Consider the following 22095-nt stretch of genomic DNA (forward strand, 5'->3'; position numbering starts at 1 on the left):
GGCACTTCAATTTGAGGTTTTTGTACACGAGCTAATATTATTGTGTTTTCTTCATAATTCTGATTTATAGGTTGAAACATATTTGATAAAGTAATCTGATCATTTTTACTAGAATAAGTATTATCAATTTCCTCTTTAAACACATTTTGCTTGTTTATATTACTCCTATTATAATCAACATCCTCACTAAATTTGGCATTCCATGTTTTAAAAAGGATATGTTCAAAGAGTTATAAAACTTAAAACCTCTTGATCTTTTAGCGTAATCTACAAAGTAACAACTAACATTTCTTGATCCATCTTCTTTATTAGGCTTGTAAGTCCTTAATTCGGCTGGACATCCCCAGATATGCAAGTGCCTAATACAAGGCTTCTTACCAATCCACAACTCTTATGGGGCCTTATCTACTACTTTTCTTAGAACTCTATTTAGTATGTAAACTGAAATCTTTAATGCTTCTCCCCAACATAATTCAGGTAAATAAGAATGACGAATCATACTGCTTACCATATCTAAAGGTTGTGACTTCTTATGAATTAAATAGAGATATCTATAAGGGGAGTAGTCATCTATAAAGTTAATAAAGTATTGTTAAAGCCATAAAAAAAATGAACATTGAATGTCTGCATGTATCAACTCTAAAGGTTCTTTACTTTTATAAGAACCTCTTTTCCTTATATTCGTTTGTTTTTCTTTAATATTTTCTATCCAAATTTCAAAATATGATAAATCAAGAATTCCTTCTAACACACTCCTTTGTGTATTCTTTGGTTAGAAATATGAATCTATCGCTTATGTCATAATATTAATGAATTCTCATTTGTTAATCTGTGCTTTGTACTTAAGTTACTTGAATGTAGGTCTTCATTTTTGCAGAGGCTTGTCTGTTTAATTTGTATAACTTATTAATCCAAGTATCAGTTTCAACAATGTTAGAATTTAGTGAAACACTACAAATTTCATTCCCAATAAAACAACTGTATCCAAATATGCCCAAAGAAGAAAATGAAATTAAACTGTGTCTAAATGATGGTAATGTTTTCTCTAATTTCAAATAAAAATCAGTATTTAATGAAATTCGAAAGGCATTAATAGTCTCTACCGCTACTTTATTATCCACATAAATGTATCTTTTAGCACTAATCGATGCTCAACTCCTTAGGTAACCCTTCATAGTAGCATTTACTTGAGTAGTTGCACTCGTATCTATCCACCAAGTGTCACTAGGTACCATAGCTAAATTAACTTCTGAACAAATAAAGTTGAGAAGTTTATCTTTCTTTTCACATTAGTCAGCGTACTTAGAACATTCTTTCTTTGTGTGACCAATTTTCTTACAAAAGAAACAAGTCTTTGGATTCTTGGATTGCGATGTTCCTTCATTTGCAGTTTTCTTAGTCGTACTCTTTTTTTCTTTCATTTAAAGCGGTTTTATTCCAGAGGTAGATGCCAAATGAGCACTTTCAATCTTCTCTTATTTCATTCTCTCCTCTTCTTACAGACATTGAGCTATAAACACATTTAAAGTCTATTTCTCTTTTTTGAATATTGTATGAAACTTTGAATTAACTAAATTGTGTTGGAAGAGAGATCAAAACCAGGTGTATAAGTATGTCATCAGACAATTCAAGCTTAAAGATCCTAAATTTTATCACAAGATAAGACATTTCCATATGTACTCCCTTATGTTTTTTTTATATCGCATTGAAACTATCTTATTAAGATTAGTACTTATTTCAACCTTTTCATTACTGATATGGATCTATTTACTAAACATTAAACATAAGCTAAGAACACAAGCTAAAATCGAGAACAAGATGAAGAGAAGTAAACTCAAAACATACAATAAAGGAAAGATAGTAACTTGACATAAGAATCCACAAATAAATAAGAACCTAAGGGTGTATCAAACCCTAAGACCCCTAAGTTTCATAGAAACAAACACCAAGCTCTTACGCGGAACCAAAAGAAGAATCACTTCACCTCAAGAACCCCCATTTCTAAGCCAAAGTTCAATACAAGTGATTTCACACTTGCCCTAGTTACATTTTCACAAGAGAAAAATCTTTCAATGTTCTTTTAATATCCACAATCAACTAAGAAAGGAAATAAGCCAAATCATAGTCTGATTATAGCCTAATATAAAATAAAATGACCAATACTTCCTTAATAAGAGGCGACCATGGAGTGTAAGACTCCTTCTTCTCTCTTCAACTTGTGCCAATGACCGAAACACCCTTAATGAGGGGAGACCTTGGAGTGTAAGGGCCCCTTCTTCACACTTCAACATGTGCAATCCCTTGGAGTGTTCAAAATACCTTCACACACTTCTATCTTTATGAATATGTCTTGAAAATTTTATAAATACCAAGCTTGTCTTCTTATAAAAGGTCTTGTACTTTGTGCACCCATATTATCCTCTCCATCTTAAAAGAAATTTGACCTCAAATTCACACCTTTCAAAATCAAAGAAAGGACACACAAGTACAACATCCTCATGGCATAAGGGTTATGGTTAGTGCAACAAATAACATCATCATGCCAAGGTGGTACACACTTGAAATATAACCACTAATCCTTTGATTTAATCATGAAAAACTTAGTACAAATGTCACAAGAAAGTGGCCATGATAAACACCAAGAGATAATTGTAATACCCCCAGAGTTTCCTAGCTAATTTCATCCCAAGAATGTCTAGTATTATATTTTAAATTAAATGATGTTTATTCCATGGGTAATTTGTAAGATTTTCACTTTTTGTCATGTGGGAAATTCAATAAGCTTTCCATCGATATAAGATTCGCTCAAATCTGATAACCGGGTAAGAAGTTATGACTATTTCAAGTTCCCATCGTAAAACAGTGCCAAATTGGTCAGTGGCGTGCTGCGCCACAAGATAAAATGGTAATTTTCCTTTTTTTCTAGTGTCTTAGCACAATTTTTCCATGTCGCTCCAAAATTTCAGGTCACAAATGAAGTAGCAACGCGATGGCTCCGCATCGCGCCATCCCTTAATTTCTTAATGGTCAAATTCCAGTAACACGGCATGATAGCGCCCATCGTGCCAGGGGTCCAATTTGGGAAAAATTTACTGAATTTAAAAGACTCGGGTTAAAAGGGTTAATTTTCCACCCCTATTTGAACCCAATAACACGTGATTTAGCCATTCTTCACCCAAAATATACTAGTTTCTCTTAATTTTCTCTCAAGAACAAGCTAGGGTTTCAATTAGGGATTTAATTTCAAGAAAGTATCTCCATCAATCTTCGCTAAACCAAGAACTAAGGTATGAATTGTGTTGATTTATGGATTCTTTTGATCCATAAAGCTCAAGAATCCTATTTTAAATTATGAATCATGATTATTATGTTGTGGGTTGCTCAAGTTATGTGATGGTTGTTGTTTGATTCCCAATGAAAACTACGTTAGCATATAAATTGAAAACCATTAATTTGGTGGTTTTTGATTTGTGAAATTTGATGGTTTCACCATGCCTTAAGTTGTGCATGTAAGTTCTTTGATAAAATGCCTAGGAGGATAGAAATTATGCACTATAGCTTAATTGTGATCCAAAATGACTTCCATGTTATTATTATGTATTAAAATTGTTGTTGGACTGCTCATGAGTTAGCCTTATAAAATTATTCTATGTATACATGCTATCTTATTCACATATCAAGCTATGATAATCAAATGCCTATGAAATATCTTTAATTATTGTATTATGGATTGTTGATGTTAGTCATGCATTCAAGAATGTCATGTCTTGTCAGTTTCCTTCCATCAAATCCTGGGGGTACTTGCGCCCAAAAAATATAGCTGTGTGCCTAGAATCAGTGTCATATTTCAAGATACTCTCAGTCAAGCCAGGTTCAGTAGAATTCAATCAGTCTCATAACTCAGGAAAAAATTAGCAATCTCAGTAATCTCAGTTAGTTATTAGATCTTAGTAATATTTGGATAGTCAATAGAATTCAACTAATTTAGTTAATTTAGTTCAGTTCAGTAATCTCTGTTCAATGTCTATTCAGATGAGAGTAGGAATTAGCACTGAGTGAACCTAGGGATGGGAACACACACTGTCACATGAGGGTGTGATTCTTAGAAGTCATCCTTGCATTCCAGAACTATTTAGCCAGCATGGGTGGAGACATCAACACTGTCAGATAAGGGTTGATGAGGTGGATAAACACTATCAGATGAGGGTTCCACCGTTCTCTTTTAAGCGACACTATTAGATGAGGTTACCCATAGCTTGTCCTTACTAGTGGCACGATATTGACATCTTTTTAATTGGGGTTACAGATTGGACCCTAACTCAGCCATAATGGCGTATTAGAGGCATGTCGATTAGATAATTATTTCCCATATTTTCAATTATAGAATTCAGGACTGTCAAATACAGTCATTCAGTCTCAGTAATAGAACTCAAATAGTTCTACAGAATTCATGACTGTTAGACACAGTCAACTCAATATTTCATACCCCATTCAGATGTTATATCTTTATCAGTTATGTTACAATCTTGAACCTTATGGCCTATCAGTCATGTTTTTGCAATCTACAGTATATTATGCAGTATACAGGTACAAATATCAGTCATGGGTTAGCTTGTGGTCCTTCGGGGTCATGTAGCTTGTGGTCCTTCGGGGTCATGAGCACTATGTAGCATTTTGGGTACCAGATTTGGGGCGTTACAAACTTGGTATCAGATCCAGGTTCAATAGAATCCTATCTAGTAAAGTCTTGTCCATGGGTGTATTGCATGCCATATTTATGTACAAGAGGCTATAAGATGCTTTAGGAACAGTTTCCTATCTTTCAGTATTCATGTTATGCCAGTGAGCATAATCTTATGTCAATCTCTCAGTCTAATCCATTACTCCTTTTCTTCTACAGAACATACCTCCTAAAAGAAGAAACGAGAATCAGTCAGCCCCTTAGTCTGAAGAACCTTTGGGCGAACATGTTTCTCATGCAGAGTTTAGAGCTGCATTCACTACTCTTGCTCAGTTAGTTGCTGCTCAGAATGAACGACCAGTTGTCATTCCAGCCAACCCAATCACTAATTCAGCTACAGCCAGGATTCGAGACTTTACCCAAATGAATCCTCCAACCTTTCTCGGGTCTAAGTTAGATGAGGACCCTTAAGAATACATCGATCAGGTTCAAAAAGTTATAGATATCATGGGGGTTACTCCTAGTGAGAGTGCTGAGATAGATGCATATTAGTTGTAGGATATTGATCACACTTGGTACAAGCAGTGGAAGTCAGAAAGGCCAGATGATTCAGGGCCTATAGAGTGGGAGGAGTTTGTCACTGCATTCTTAGAGAGGTTCTTTCCCTTAGAGCTGAGAGAGGCTAAGGGGTTAGAATTTATCAACCTCAGGTAGGGCAACATAATGGTGAAAGAGTATTCTCTTAAGTTTACTCAATTAGCTAGATATGCCCCTCATGTGATTACAGACAGCAGGGCCAAGATGAGTAAGTTTGTTTCTGGGGTGAATGATAATATGGTCAACGATGTTGAATAGTGACATGACTTTAGCTAGGTTTATGACTCATGCTTAGCAGATAGAGGAGAAGAAGATTAAGATGAGGGAGAAGCAAAATAAGAGAGCAAAGACAGGTAGTTTCAACTTTGTTTAGCTAAAATCAGAAGGAGGAAACTATTCTCAGTTTTATCCTAAGCCATAAGTTCCATCTCCATCTTCAGCTAGTGCTCTAGCTCCTAAGTTCAAGGATAGTAATAGAGATAGGGCACCAGGCTCTAAGTCTCAGGGCAGTGTCAGCAATGCCCAAACAAATCCCCTTTGTCAGATTATGGTAAAAACCACAAGGATACTTGCAGAGCTGGTAGCGATGTCTGTTTTAGATGTGGAAAGCCATGACATAGAGTTAGAGACTAACCCCAGTCAGGTTATCAGAGTCATCTCCATTCCTCAGCTCAGTTCGATCGCCCAAATCAGCACAGTGCCACTTCCAGCGCTACTAACGGGCAGCGCCTAAATCGACTTTATGCTCTTCAATCCCAGAAAGATCAGAAAAATTCCTGATGTGGTTACTGGTACATTACAAATATTTCTTGTATATGTTTATGCTTTGCTAGATTGTAATACTCGTGTTTTTTCTTAGCTTGAAAATCCTCTCAAGGATATTAAAACTTTCTTTGAAATAATAATTTATTCTTATACACGTGGTATTTCCATAATTTTCACTTCCTATCACATGGAAAATTGAATAAGTTTTCCATCGATATATAATTTGCCCAAATCTGACTCCCGGGCGAAGAGTTAAAGCCATTTTAGTGAGACAGTGCTTGACCTGAGTCTTCAGCGCGTCACGGAGATAGCTCAAATGGAAATTGTCGAATTCTAATGTTGCTCCGTGATAACGGTGCCTCGCATCAAACTTCTAGGTCATAGATAGGGTGACAACACGATATGTCCACGTCGCGCCACCGTGCAGTTTCCCAATTATCAATTTCCAGTGATACGATGCGATAACGCCGCGTCGCGCCAAGTGCCCAACTCAGAAAATTTTACTGAAAATTTAATGACATGTCCAGGGTTAAAAGGGTCAACTTTCTACCCCTATATAATACCTTTAACACGTGATTCAACCACTTTTCACCTAAAACATATTAGTTTCTCTTAAGTTTATCTCAAGAACAAACTAGGGTTTCTATTAGGGATTCAAATTTAGGAAGGTTTCACCATCAATCTTTACGAAATCATGATCTAAGGTATGCATAGTATTCATTCATGGAATCCTTTCATCCATAAAGTCCAAGAATCCCTTTTAACTACAAGTTATGGATTTTCTTTGTGTTTTCATGCTTTGTATGTTCTCTTTCATGTTGATAAATGTGAAATTGGATTCTACTCCATGATTGTTGATAGTTTCTATGTGGGTTCAATTACTATAGCCATAGATTCATGCAACCCTAAGATTTAAACCCTTGAGTGATGAAATTAGAATTGAATAATGATGTTTACATATACCATGCCTGTCATATGTTTGATTAAATGCCTAGTTCAGTTTAGTAAATCATGTTCATTGTCCATTTAGATGGGAGTAGGAATTAGCATCAAGTGAACCCAAGGATGGGGACTCACCTGTTATATGAGGGTGTGATTCTTAGAAGAAATCCTTGCATTCCAGAACTATGTAGCCTGCATAGGTTGAGACATCATAGCCTGTGATATGAGGGTAGATGAGGTGGCTTAACCTGTTATGTGAGGGTTGCCATGATTCTTGCTAGATTTAACTGTTATATGAGGGTTACTCACATGTTGTCCTTACCAGTGGTGTGGCATTGACACCCTTCCAATCAGGGCATAGATTGGACCCCAGCTTAGCTATTATAGCACATTTGGGGCATGCCGGTAAGATACTACTTCCCACAGTTTCATGTTACAGAATCAGGACTGTCAGATATAGTCAATCAGTCTCAGTAATAGAACTCAGATAGTTCTTCAGATTTCAGGACTGTTAGACATAGTCAACTAAGATATAGTATGAAACTCAGATAGTTCCATCAGATTCAGGACTATCAGCGATAGTCACCCACGTTATCAGTTATATTCAGATATAGTCACCCACGTTATCAGTTATATTCAGATACAATCATTTATGTTATCAGTTTTGTTATGTTATTAGTATCCAAACTCAGTAGTCATGCTACCACATAACATTATCATGTTATCACGTTGTTAGTTACAGTTGCATATTTATTTATGCATTCTCACATTCATATTAGACAGCCAATCGGTATTGATCATGCATGCAAACCCTTGCATATAGCCTACCTCACATGTATACTCGGTACATATGTACTGACGCATTCACGCTATAGTGCTTTTTTTTTATGTTACACCAGAGGTTTAGAGACATGAGTTCCAGATCAGCAGTTGATTCTAGATTCAGCAGTCAGATTAGAAGTGATTTCTAATCCTTTGAGGACATAATGATTTTCTAGTATCTTATTGATTAGCTTATTAGTTGGAGTTAGTTGGGGACATATCGCATCAACTCCTTATTCAAATTCTTCAGATAGTAGAAGCTTTTAGACTAGATGCAGATTCGATACAAACTATCATGTTTTAGACTTTAGTTTTGTTTTAGGTATTCTATTACCCCACACAGATGTTACATTATTCAGTTATGTTCATGATCGAACCTTATGGCTTTTCAGTGCATGCTTCTGCATTATTATGTTATCTTATGTAGTATACAGGTAAATATCAGTCATGGGTTAGCTTGTGGTCCTTCAGGGTCATAAGCATCGTGTAGCATTTTGGTTCAGCAAATCGGGTCGTTACAAACTTGGTATCAGAGCCTAAGGTTCAATAGAGTCCTAGGAAGTCTGAAAAACCGCATCTAGTATAGTCTTGTACATGGGTGTGTTGCGCACCACATTTATGTTCAAGAGACTATGAGATGTTTAAGAATAGTTTCCCTTTTTTCAGTATTCATGTCGTGCCTGTAAGTATAATCACAAGTCAGTCTCTCAGTCTAATCTGCTTCTTCTCTTTATTTCAGAACATGCCTCCTAAGAGAAGAAATTACCCTCAGCCCGAAGAACCTTTGGGCAATCATGTTTCTCATACGGAGTTCAGGACCATATTTACCACTCTTGCTCAATCAGTCGCTGCTCATAATGAACGGCCATCAGTTATTCCGGCTAACCCAGTGGCCAACTTAGCTGCAGCAAGGATTCGGGACTTCACCTGAATAAATCCTCCAACCTTCCTCGGGTCTAAGGTAGATGAAGACCCTCAAGAATTCTTAGATTAAGTTTAGAAAGTGACAGATGCCATGGGGGTGACTATTGTTGAGAGTGTTGAGCTAGATGCATACCAGTTGCAGGATATAGCTCATGCTTGGTTCAAACAGTGGAAGTCTAAAAGATTAGATGATGCAGGTCCTATAGAGTGGGAGGAATTTGTCACTGCATTCTTAGACAGATTCTTTCCCCAAGATCTTAGAGAGGCCAAGGTGATAAGAGTTCATCAACCTCAGGCAGGGAAATCTGACAGTGAAAGAGTATTCTTTTAAGTTTACTCAATTATCCAGGTATGCCCTTCATGTGGTTGCAGACAGTAGATCCAAGATGAGTAAGTTTGCTTCAGGGGTAAATGACAGGGTGGTTAATGAGTACAGATATGCCATGCTGAATAGTGACATGACCTTAGCTAAACTTATGACCCATGCTTAACAGATAGAGAAACATAATATTAAGTAGAGGGAGAAAAAAATAAGAGAGCGAAGATAGTTAGTTTCAACTTTGCTCAGCCTAAGTCAAAAGGAGGAAACCATTTCTAGTTTCATCCTAAGTCATTAGTTCCAGCTCCCTCTACAACTAGTGCTCTAGTTCCTAAGTTCAGAGAAGGTAAGAAAAATAGAGCGCCAGGCTCTAAACCTCAGGAAAGTGTTAGCAGTGTCTGTACATATTCTCTTTGCCATACTTGTGGTAAGCACTATCAGGGTATGTTTAGAGCAAGTAGTGGCATTTATTTTGGTTGTGGCAAGCTAGGCCATAGATACTATCCGCAGCCAGGTCCTCAGGGTCAATAGAATCGCTCTTTAGCTCACTCTGATCGCCCAAATCAGCAGGGTGCCACTTCCAGTGCTACTAGCGGGCAACGTCTAAATCGTCTCTATGCTCTTCAAACTCAAAAATGATTAGTAAAGTTCTCCTGATGTAGTTACTGGTACATTACAGATCTTTTATGTGCATATTTACGCTTTGCTAGATCCAAGAGCTTCTATGTCTTTTGTTACTCCTTATATAGCAGTTGATTTTGGAGTTAGTCCCAAAATTCGAGCCCTTCTCAATCTCTACCCCAGTGGGTAAAACCATCATAGCCCGGCGAGTATACAGGAACTGCCCGATTATGATATTTTATAAAGTCCCTTCAGTAGACTTCGTCGAGTTAGAGATAACTGATTTTGATGTCATTCTCGGCATGGATTAGCTTTATTCCTGCTATGCCACAGTTGATTGCAAAAATAGAATAGTTCAGTTTCCGTTCCCAAATGAACCCATCCTAGAATGGAAGGGTGTGTATCCGATTTTAGTGGTCAACTTATTTCCTACCTTCGGTCAAGGAAAATAATATCTAAGGGATGTATTTATCATCTAGTGCATGTTAGAGATTCCAGTTCTGAGGCTCCCAGTCTCGAATCAGTCCCAGTAGTGAATGAATATTCTGATGTCTTTTCCAAAAATCTTCCAGGATTCCTCTCTAAAGGGAAATAGACTTTGGTATTGATCTTCTTTCAGACACTCAGCCTATCTATATTCCGTCATACAGAATAGAACCAGCAGAACTCAAGGAACTGAAAGAATATTTGAACGATCTCTTAGATAAAGGATTCATCAGACCCAGCATTTCCCCGTGAGATGCACCAATCTTATTCATACGCAAGAAAGATGGTTCTCTCAGAATGTTTATTGATTATCATCAACTCAATAAGGTTACGGTCAAGAACAAGTATCCTCTTCCCAGAATTGATGACTTGTTTGACCAACTTCAGGGTGCCAGTTATTTCTCTAAGATAAACCTCAGATCAGGCTACCATCAACTCAAAGTTAGAGAATGTGATATTCTAAAGACAGCTTTTCGTACGTGGTATGGTCACTTTGGATTTCTAGTCATGTCATTTGGTCTTACCAATGCCCCATCCGCTTTCATGGACTTGATGAACCGCGTGTTCAAACAGTACTTAGACATGTTCGTCATAGACTTTATAGATGATATTCTGGTTTTTTCCCGCACTGAGCGAGATCATGCAGACCATCTCATAATAGCACTTCAAACTCTCAGAGATCATCAGCTATTCTCCAAGTTTAGTAAGTGCGAATTTTAGCTAAGATTAGTAGCATTCCTTGGCCATATTATCTCTGGTGATTGCATTAGAGTAGATCCTCAAAAGACCGAAGCGGTAAGGAACTGGCCTCACCCTGTCTCTCCATCAGACATCAGGAGTTTCTTGGGTTTGGATGGATATTACAAATGGTTTGTTGAAGGATTTTCATCCATTGTATCCCCTATGTCCAAATTGACTCAGAAGAAAGTCAAGTTTCAGTGGTAAAATCCATGCAAGAAGATTTTTCAAGAATTAAAAACTCGACTCACCTCAGCTCTAGTTCTAGCATTACCAGATGGTTTAGATGGTTTCGTAGTATATTGTGATGCATCTAGAGTGGGTTTAGGTTGTTTCCTTATGCAGCATGGTAAGGTCATAGACTATGCTTTCTACCAGCTTAAACCCCATGAGAGGAATTATCCTACTCATGGCCTTGAGTTAGCAGTCGTAGTCTTTGGCTTAAATATTTGGAGGCATTATCTATACGGAGTTTATGTAGATGTCTTCACAGATCATAACAGCCTTCAGCATGTCTTTTCTCAGAAAGATCTCAATCTTCGTCAGAGAAGGTGGTTAGAGCTCTTAAAAGATTATGACATGAGTGTCCTCTATCATCCGAGAAAGGCCAACATAGTGGCCGACGCTCTCAGTAGACTGTCCATGGGTAATATTTCTTATGTTGATGATAGTTAGAAGAAGTTAGTCCAGGAAGTCCACTAGCTTGCTAGACTAGGCATTGTCTTAATTGACTCTTCAGAGGTGGTGTATGTGTTCAGAGTAGTTCAGAATCATCTCTAGTTTCTGAGGTAAAAAAAAAGAAAGATAGAGATCCCAGCCTAGTCAAGTTGAAAGAGTCTGTTCAGAATCAGAATATAGAAGTTTTCTCCCAAAGGGGAGATGGCGTCCTTCGTCGCCAGGGTCTTCTCTGTGTTTCAAGCATAGATAACATAAGGCAGCAAATTCTTGCAGAAGCACATGGTGCATGTTACTCTATTCATCCAGGGTCCACTAAGATGTACCATGATTTGCGGGAAATATATTGGTGGAGTGGGATGAAAAGAGATATTGCAGAGTTTCTTGCTAAGTGCTCTACATGTCAGCAGGTTAAGATAGAGCATTAGAAGCCTAGTGGTCCTATGCAGGAGTTCAGTATTCCTACTTAGAAGTGAGAAGTTGTGAACATGGACTTCGTGATGGGTTTGCCTCGAACTCATCGTCAGCATGATTTAGTCTGGGTCATTGTAGACAGAATGACCAAATTAGCTCTTTTCCTTCCAGTTCATATCACTTATTCAGCCGAGGATTACGCCAAGCTCTACATCAAGGAGCTGGTCAGATTGTACGGTGTTTCATTATCTATTATCTCAGACAGAGGTACCCAGTTTACCTCTCATTTTTGGAAATCATTCCAAAAGGGTCTTAGTACCCAAATTCATCTCAGTACAACCTTTCATCCTTAGACAGATGGTCAAGCAAAAAGGACCATTTAGACTCTAGAAGATATGCTAAGGGAGTTTACAATTGATTTCAAAGGTAGTTGGGATGACCACTTGCCTTTGATTGAGTTTGCATACAACAATAACTATCATTTCAGTATTTAGATGTCTCCATTTGAAGCTCTCTATGGTAGGATATTTAGATCTCCGATTCAATTCCCACCTCTTCTCTAAGATAATACAATTTTCCTTCCCTAAGGATCACATTTCTCTAGTTTGGACATTCACTAGCCTTGTGTTCCCACCCTTGATATTTGAAGCATTGAAATCCCTTAGAATGAGAAAGAGGATTTTGTTTACCTTTATTTCTTGGAGGATAGTGTTGGGCAGCCTTGGTCACGGGTTGAGGAGCATTGGATTAGGATCTTTGTTCTTGTGCCTAGTTGGGGATGATTGAACCAATTCTTTGTCCTTAGACCAAACCAAGGGTGATTGATGAGCTTTTGATTTGTAGGCTGCTTTCTCTTTAATCACCCTTTCAATTTCTAATGCCACTTGGAAGATACCATCAATGGTTTCAAACTTGTGAAGAGTCATGCGTGAAGAGATGTCTTTGTTCAACTAACCTTAAAGCGTATGATGTCATGGTTCACTTGTTCTCCCCAGTGATCAAGCTTCAAAATCAATTGTTGGAACTTATCAAAGTAAGCCATGACACTCTTGCTACCTTGCCTCAAATTGTACAACTTGGCAAGGAGCTCATACCTATAACTCTCCGGTAAGTATCTTTGTCCAATAAGGTACCTCAACCTATACCATAGAGGGGTTTCTCCCTTATTCAATTCATCCCCAAATCTTTTTACATACTCCCACCATGTGTTGGCATAACCTTCAAAGTGAGAAATAGCATACCAACTCTTCTTTTCTTCGGTGAGATCATTAACTTGGAAGATTCTTTCATAAGTGGACTCCCATTCAAGATATATTTTGGGATCACTCTCACCTTTGAAAATTGGAAGACTAACTTTGATGGAGTTGATATCCATATCTCTATCTTGGTGGCAGTTTTCTTGTTGGTTCCATTGACCAACTCTTCCTCCTTGACCTCTAAATCCCTTTTGATTCATACGTCTACCTCTCATCTCTACTTCCATTATGTAGGCATCATAATAGGCTCCATATTCCTCTACATGGACAGGTTGATTTTTGTTATGTGGAGCTTGGAATAGGGGAATTGGATTTGGTGGAGTATGAGGCATTTGGTTAAGTAGAGCTTGGAATGAAAGGTTCGGGTTTGGAAATGGCATTTGGTTAAGTAGATCTTGGAGTGGGGAATTTGGGTTTGGGGGTGCCATTTGGCTTTCAAGTTTTGGTTTTGATTAAATTGAGGATAAAGTGGTCTAGTGGGGTTTCGGGTTTGAGGGTATGTGGTAGTTTTGGTGGTGACATTTTGTGGAGGCCTTGGTGGATTGAACATTTAGTGGAATATTTCTGGGGTAATGGTAGTAGAAGTATTTTGAGCATGTCCACTTGAGGAAACATGATAGTGTTGAGGAGTAGAGGCTTGGGAGTTCCTCTGACTTTCCACATGATCTATCCCCCCACTTAAAGTAGACATATCCCCTTTCATTGATGTTATATCCCCTTTCACTAAAGACATATCCTTTTCCAGCCTTGCAAGGGTACAGGTTATAGCTTCAAGATTGTCCAAGATAGTATTATTAGCATTACTATCCATGGCTTGTGATGTTCCTCCTTCCACTGCTATTGTACCTAAGAAAAGACAACAACAAAAACAATAAACTAGTTAGTTCAAAATATCCTCACAACACTCTCACACCTTTGGTTACCTTACACTTAGTTTCACAAGTTTTGAATCTTGGCTTGTAATCCATGAGGAGTTGAGGGGTGATTCCTACTCTTGCCCAAAATAGATTTTCATTTGAAAGACTCAAAGAAATATTGTTCGTACTTGAGCCAAGAAACTATAACGAATCACAAAAGATAAAAGCACACAAAGAAAGGTAACACAAAAGAAATGGACTCAAACAACTAATTCACAACTAAGTAGGTGATTACTAGTTGTTAATTAGTGCTAGAATCAAGAAATGAAACCAATGAATCAAGGAAAAGAAACTTAGAATTCTAAAACTTGAGCTTAAGCATTTCGAGTAGGGTGATGATGTGGCTGCCTCTTATTGGTTGTTGAAATTTTGAAAAAAATTTCTTGTATTCAACTTGTATTAAATCAATCTTCAACTTAGGAGGTGGAGAATCTATTTTGATGAAGAAAATACAAAGAATGGACCCTTTTCCAAGCTTAAAAGAGTTTGAATTTGTGATGACCCCCTTTGTACTTTCCCTTGTTCTCTTCTTTGAGAATATTCCTTTCTTGATGCTTTTTTTCCCTTTCTTTCTTTGAAAGACATATGCTTGAAATATTCTTTGAGAAAAACTAGTAGTACACTCCCTTTCTCCTTCTTTTTGGATCAAACAACATTTTTTTGAATGATCTTGTTCAACAATACATGAAGAACACCAATAACATTCAAAGATTGAATCCAAGCCAATGAATTTTGTTTCTTTTTGCACATGTTAAGCTCCTAATCACAACCCATACATATTCAAGACACAAATCTCAACAAATTTTGAGATCCGCCTTTCAAGTTTCTTCAACCTTCAAGCTCAACATAGTGAATAACTCAAAATAACTCGGATTAAGCTCAAATCCTAGATCTAAACCCTTTTAGTATTAGGGAACATGATCTAACACTAGAAACAAACAAAACACTCAAAAATTTCTTAGATCTAAGTCTCAAAATTCGTTCAAGATATAAAAACATGACAACTACTTTTTTTGTGATTTTTGGATTTTCGATACTGAGCCGGGGGTCCATCGGAAACAACCTCTCTACTTTTACGGAGGTAGTGGTATGGACTGCGTATATTTCACCCTCCCCAGACTTCACTGTGTGGGAATATACTGGGTTGTTGTTATTGTTGTTGTTCGAACTTTGGACACTCTTTTTTGTTGATTTTCTAGATAAAAATCCCAAGATTGATTTCATTGGAACAAAATCAAACCTTGATCTTGATATCAAATGATATAATCTATCTACTAAACACGAAACACAAGCTAAAACCGAGAATAAGATGAAGAGAAGCAAACTCAAAACATACAATAAAGGAAAGATAATAACTTTACATAAGAATCCATAAAGAAATAAGAACCTCAGGGTGTATCAAACCCTAAGACCCCTAAGTTTCATAGAAACAAACACCAAGCTCTTACGTGAACCCAAGAGGAGAATCACTTCACCTCAAGAACCCCCGTTTCTAAGCCAAAGTTCAATACACGTGATTCCACGCTTGCCTTAGTTACACTCTCACAAGAGAAAAGTCTTTCAGTGTTCTTTCAATAGCCACAATCAACTAAGAAAGGAAATAAGCCTACTAATAGTCTATTTATAGCCTAATACAAATAAAATGAGCAATACACCCTTAATGAGGAACGACCATGGAGTGTAAGGCTCTTTCTTTTCTCTTCAACTTATGCCAATGACCAAAACACCCTTAATGAGGGGCGGCCTTGAAGTATAAGGGCTCTTCTTCACACTTTAACATGTGAAATCCCTTGAAGTGGTTCAAAAGACCTTCACACACTTCCATCTTCATGAATATGTCTTGAAGATTTTGCAAATCCCAAGCTTGACTCCTTGTGAAAGGTCTTGTACTCTTTGCACCCGTATCAATTACCATTGAATTGATCTACGATTTTTTAAGAAACCTTTGATATCTTTGTTCTCTATTATACTGTCCTTAAGAATTCTGAAATTGAGTGCTGCATCATCATCAAGTTCATGCAATTTGATCTCTCTCACTTCTCGTATGCAGACTTTTTTTCATTCAAACTATTTTCGTTCAAGTCCATAGGCCATTAAATATTAATGCATAATTAAGATCCATACAACCTAGCACAATCATAATGTGCTCTTGTCATTTCTTGAAGTTTGTGCCGTTAAGCAAAGACATGTTATTCATATTGGCAGATATAGAAGACACTATTAGATAAATAAATAATGTTCACAATTAACCACCAATTAAATTATGTATATGTGAAAATAATCAAATTAAATTAAAATGAAGGAAAATAAAAAATAAACTCAAAACTTCATATTTATCAAACGCATATACACAAAAGTAAGCCTATCTCATGATACCTAACACAACATTATAATTTAGTCTTTGAATAGAAATAATAACTTGTAAATGGTACTCTTATACATAGTTTATGAACATAGATTACTAAAATGGCCTAATAAAATGTCTTTGTTTGAACTGACACATTATCAACATATATTATGAAGGTATCACATAGTCATAACTATCCGTAATCCGGCAAAAATAATCATCCTTTGAAATAATTATTCCGCATAGATAAAATATGCTTATGTTCAAAGTAAATAAATCTACACAATAAAAATTACTTTAACAACGTATTAATTCAATCTATTCACTTTTAACCAAGAAGCACAATAACATAATGTGAAATTGATTTTAAAAATATTAATGAACACATGAAATGACAAACAATTTCTTGACTCCAATAGAAAAAAAAGACGTTTTCTAGTTTCTCCAAACAGGGAGTAAATGCCCAAAAGTTTCTTGTTCCAATATTTTAATAATTTAAATTCTTTATCCATTGCAAACATAAGAAGCAGTACTATCTCTCTTAACTAACAACAACCAATAGAAAAAAAAAAAACCAAGAACACAAGAAGAATTGAAAGAAATATGCACACAATTGCGCACAAAACTTGTTCCAAATTTCACCCTTAAAAAATAATAGTGAGGAGATTCTATCACCAAATTACATTTCCATGATTCGGCAAATCAAAATAAGTAAACCAACGTAAATTATTTTCAACAAAGGACCAAAAAATATAACAAGCAGCAGATTTTATGTGCTATCACATCTAATGAATTAATAAAACTTTCCTCTTGATACCACTTGTTAAAATACTTTAAATAATTATGAAAGAACATGATGTTGTTTTTAGCATTTTAACGTTATTATTACTTAAAATTATTAAGCATGGCAATATGGACATTATGGAGCATTCATACTAGCTTAACACTCCTTCTGTTACATTCTTTATTGAATAGCCATCACATGAAAAGTTATTAGCAGCTTTGTTTCTAAACTTTAAATTAAAGCCATAATTAGGCAACTTCTCACGTTGCATGGCTGTTAGTTTGCAGCCACTAACTCCCATTCATTTGTGCCTTAAAACAAAATAGTTAATGATGGTAGAAGTGGATGTAACTTTTGTAACTTTCACGCTTTATTCCTTCATTATCCTACTCTTTATGTGGTGTAACTCATGTAACTCGTGAAGCCTCTAAGTCATTGATCTTCCCTCTTTACTACCATCATTCATTCTTCCGATTCATTGCATGGAAGAGTTCTTCACCAATAAATAGAGGTGGTCTTGCATGGTTTGGGTGACATAAGTTATTATAGAGTTCACAAAAAAATAAGTAAAAAAGAGAGTTTGCTAGTTAAAGGGAGGTGTTCTTTTTGTGGAGTTTTGAACTCAACTCTTGTACAGGGTTGTTGAGTTATTCTTTGTGAGAAAGACTGTTGTATCCTGGAGGGGACAAGTCAAGAATATTACTACTGGACCGGTAAAACATTTACTGTAGTGGGCTTGAGTCTCCTTAAAGAAAGCGAGATATCCACACCTCAGTCGAAGAAGAAGAAGATAGTCTTTCTTATTTTCTTCACTTGTTATTTTCAGTTGTATTTTTATTGTAATTTCACCAATAGAACACAAATAAATCATTAGACAATGATTGATATTATAGAAGACAAATAAATCATTAGACAATGATTGATATTATAGAAGAATGGTTGGAACACTGACATTTATCTAGCGCAAGAACTTTTGAAGAAGACAAAATCTTCTAAACCTTGAAGATCGTCCTTTCTGGTGTTCTTAATTTGAGATGGAGAAAAAAAAGAAAAGAACCGTTGTCTTCTAATTTACAAATCATGTCTATTAAGACTTTGAAGTACCTTTTCAAATCAAAATGTACCTTTTTCAATAAGTCTCCATCAAACTTTAGAAAAGGTCAATGAATTTTTTATAATTTCAATTAAATTTATATTAATAAATATTTACTTTTAGACCTAAAATTTTAATACTTTATTAGATCATAAATTAAGCTTCTTTACAAATAGCATATATGTGAGTCCACAAAATAAAAAATACTAACAATATAGTTTTCGAAAAGAAAAATTGTATTCTTTTAGAAACAAGAGTAATGAGAAGATATGACACACAAATTGCAAAGATGGGCGTATTAGAAACCTACACAAAAAGAACCATATGCTATAATTTTCTATCTAAAAATGACAAAATAATAAATTTAAAGATTAGTCAAAGATCTCTCCATTTGAAGTAAGATAATCGACTAAAAAGTTAGACGGACAGTGCGTGTTTTATTTAAGAAAAAAAATTAAGAGACAACAAGATATTAGACATAATTGTTATTACTCCCTTCATTGCTTTTTATTTGACTGGGTAGAAAACTTAAGAAATCAATAGTTTTTGATAAAAGAGTGGTGGTGAGAGTTCGGCACATTCTCATTTTCTTTCTAATAAAAGAATGAATGCTTATGTCTACTGGGTACCAACAGGTCCTATCAGTAAGGGTTAGATGGTAGATGAAAATTAACTAGCCGTTTGGTGATAGAAATTTTTTTTTTTCGAAAAATTATTTCATTTAATGAAAAAAAGTTAAAATACGCTTTGTTTGGTTATGAATTTTCCAACTCCAACTCCAAAAAATTATTTGGAAAACAAGTTTTACTTGTTTTTATTTTTTTCCCTCATACTTCTCTCATAAAATTTCAACAACAAAAGTAATTTATATTCATGGTCAAACACAACTCCAACTCCAACTTCAACTTCGAAAAAAAGTAATTTTCATGGCCAAATGGGGCCTAAATATGTTCTAAAAAATTTCATTCTTTTTGGGACACATTAAAAGAAAAAGTGCATCATATAAACGAGGTAGATGGACTATATATTACTCCCCTCATTTTAAATAGAATGATCTCTTTTCTTTTCTGGTAACATATTAATTTTAACTTTTTATGTGACATGTTTAAAACTATAAGATTAAAGGATGTTTTGTTATATTTAACATACTTTTAATTTAAGAATACAAGATTTAAAAGTTTTTTTAATATAAGACTACAAGATTCAAAAATTTTATTTATTTTCATAAACTTCGTATCAAGTCAAAATCTTTCATTCCTTTTTGAAATGAAGGGAGTAATATTTCCTATTAACTCAAAACAAAAGGTTGGTTACATAAATAAACTAGGGGGTACCCGACGTAAAGAGAATTTTTAGATGTGCTTTATAATATTTTCTTACGTAATTTTCAAATAATATATGTTACACCCCCTATTTCAATTTATGGAGTATTGACACAATTTAGAGTTATTAACTAAATTTTTTATATATTTAAATTTTTTTTAAATTATTAATTATTGTAATTCATAGTACTTTTTCTTCAGTCCCAATTTATGTGACAGTAATAAAATTGAGAGTCAACTAAATTTTTTATGTTTTTAAATTATTTTAAGTTATTAATTATTACTATGATTTATAATACTTTTACGTCATTCTCAAATATATAACAAATTAAAAAAGTAAAATAAACAAATATATAAAAAAAATATCTAAGCACGCAACACAAGCAAACATATCGATTTGTTGCCTATTTATCATCCTTTATAAGTGAGGTGATAAATCACAAATGTCGATTTAAGTGACATAATGCTTAGATGAATATAATAATTAATTAGAGGGACTAGTAAAATCATGATTGAAACATCGAAGCATACATATCTTGAATGACCTACAACAACTAACTAGAAGTGATATAACAAAAAATATTTATGAAAAAAATTTAAGTGGGTCTCATATAAAACGTTAAGTTAATTTAAAACAACAAGAGTTAATTCATCATTTTATGTCTATTTTAATTTTTTTATTAAATATTATTAATATGAACACTTAAATGACTTATAATAATTAATTAGATGTGATATTTAGTAAAATTACGGTTGAAGTAGCTGAAGTAGATATGTCATGAATGTCTAATTTTTTTAAAGAAAATATTATTAATTTTTTAATATATAAATGACTTATAATAATTAATTAGGGATGATATAGTAAAATTACGATTGAAGCAGCTAAAACAAAGATGTCATAAATTTTTATTTTATTTTTTAAAATTAAATATTATTTATTTTTTAATACATAAATGAGTTGTAATAATTAATTAAGGGTGATACAGTAACATTACAGATTAAATATTATTAATTTTCAATATATAAATAACTTATAATAATTAATTAGCGGTGATATAGTAAAATCACGGTTGAAGCTGCTGAAACAGACATGTCATAAATATCTATTTTACTTTTTTAATTAAATATTATTAGTTTTTTAATATATAAATAACTTACAATAATTAATTAAGGGTGATATAATAAAATCACGGAACGAACAACCTACTTTATTTTTTGATACATAAATGACTTCAGGGGCGGATCTATGTAGAAGGTTTGGGGTGCCACGACATCCGCACTTCTCAATTGAAACTCTATATATTTATGTGTATATGTATCAGTTAATGTATAAATATTATGCTTGACACCCACAATATTAAAGGAATTGGTGGTGCAGTTAATGTATAAATATTATGTTTGGCACCCACAATAATATCAAAGGAATTGGTGGTGCAAGTGGTCGAAATGGTTGGGTTTTACTCCAGCAATAGGGGTTCAATCTTCGCTCAACATTGTATTTTTAGTTTTTTAGAATAATTTTTAGCACTATACTGTCAGTTTTCTCTTACAAAAAAAACTATTGTGGCTATGAAGAATGGAACCCTTAACCTCTTCTTACAAAGCGCTTGACAATACCAACTAGGCAAGCCTTCAGGTAGTACCAACATTTGTTGATATACATAATTATATTTTATTTTTTGAATATTGACTTCACTACCTAAAATATCGTAGGGAGTATACGTTATTGTTCAAAACAAAGTGGCACCCGAAACTTCTGAATCCAGGATCCGCCTCTGAATGACTTATAATGATTAATTAGGAGTGATATAGGAAAATCACTGTTGAAGCAGCTGAATTAGACATGTGATAAATGTCTATTTTACTTTTTTTTTAAATTAAATATTAATAATTTTTTAATATTTAAATAACTTATAATAATTAATTAAGAGTGATATACAAAAATGACGGAAACTGCCCAAGGCTATAAACGAATCTTCAAGAGGGCACAAGGCATGTTTGAAATCTATATTCACGTAATACCAGCGACAAAGAATTAAGGAGGATATTTGAAATCACGAAGGAAAAATTATTCGTTCGCTCTAACCTTATGATTACCCAAACTTATATTTCTTGAGAAAGAAGCCTAACCTGCATATTAAATGCTACCATTTGAGCTCCGTGCATCCACCCAACCAAAGGATCATAATTGGATGAGTCAACTCGTATGCCCTTTGGGTATATTCTCAGCAAGTTCTGCTGCGTGAACCTAAAACAAACCATCATGGAGATATACGCAATTAATTAAAATGTTCTCTTGGGATATGCATAGTTAGCAAGTATGTTTGACATGAGTAAATTGCTAAAACAATTGATTAAAAATATTATTTCTATATGCACAGTTGTTAAGTTA

The 22095-nt window shown here is 34.8% G+C and overlaps 1 protein-coding gene across 3 annotated transcripts in view; it reads right to left on the reverse strand.

Annotated features, from left to right (window-relative positions):
* The window catches only part of LOC107873209 (phosphoinositide phospholipase C 2), a 39829-nt gene that overhangs the window by 12862 nt on the left and 4872 nt on the right, over positions 1 to 22095 (reverse strand). For all 3 annotated transcript variants that reach the window (XM_047414811.1, XM_047414810.1, XM_047414809.1), the window contains exon 6: positions 21834 to 21951. In XM_047414811.1, the coding sequence (XP_047270767.1) occupies positions 21834 to 21951 (118 nt within the window). The remainder of the gene's footprint in view (positions 1 to 21833; positions 21952 to 22095) is intronic.

This window comes from Capsicum annuum, chromosome 6 (assembly GCF_002878395.1).
Source record: "Capsicum annuum cultivar UCD-10X-F1 chromosome 6, UCD10Xv1.1, whole genome shotgun sequence".
NCBI lineage: Eukaryota > Viridiplantae > Streptophyta > Magnoliopsida > Solanales > Solanaceae > Capsicum > Capsicum annuum.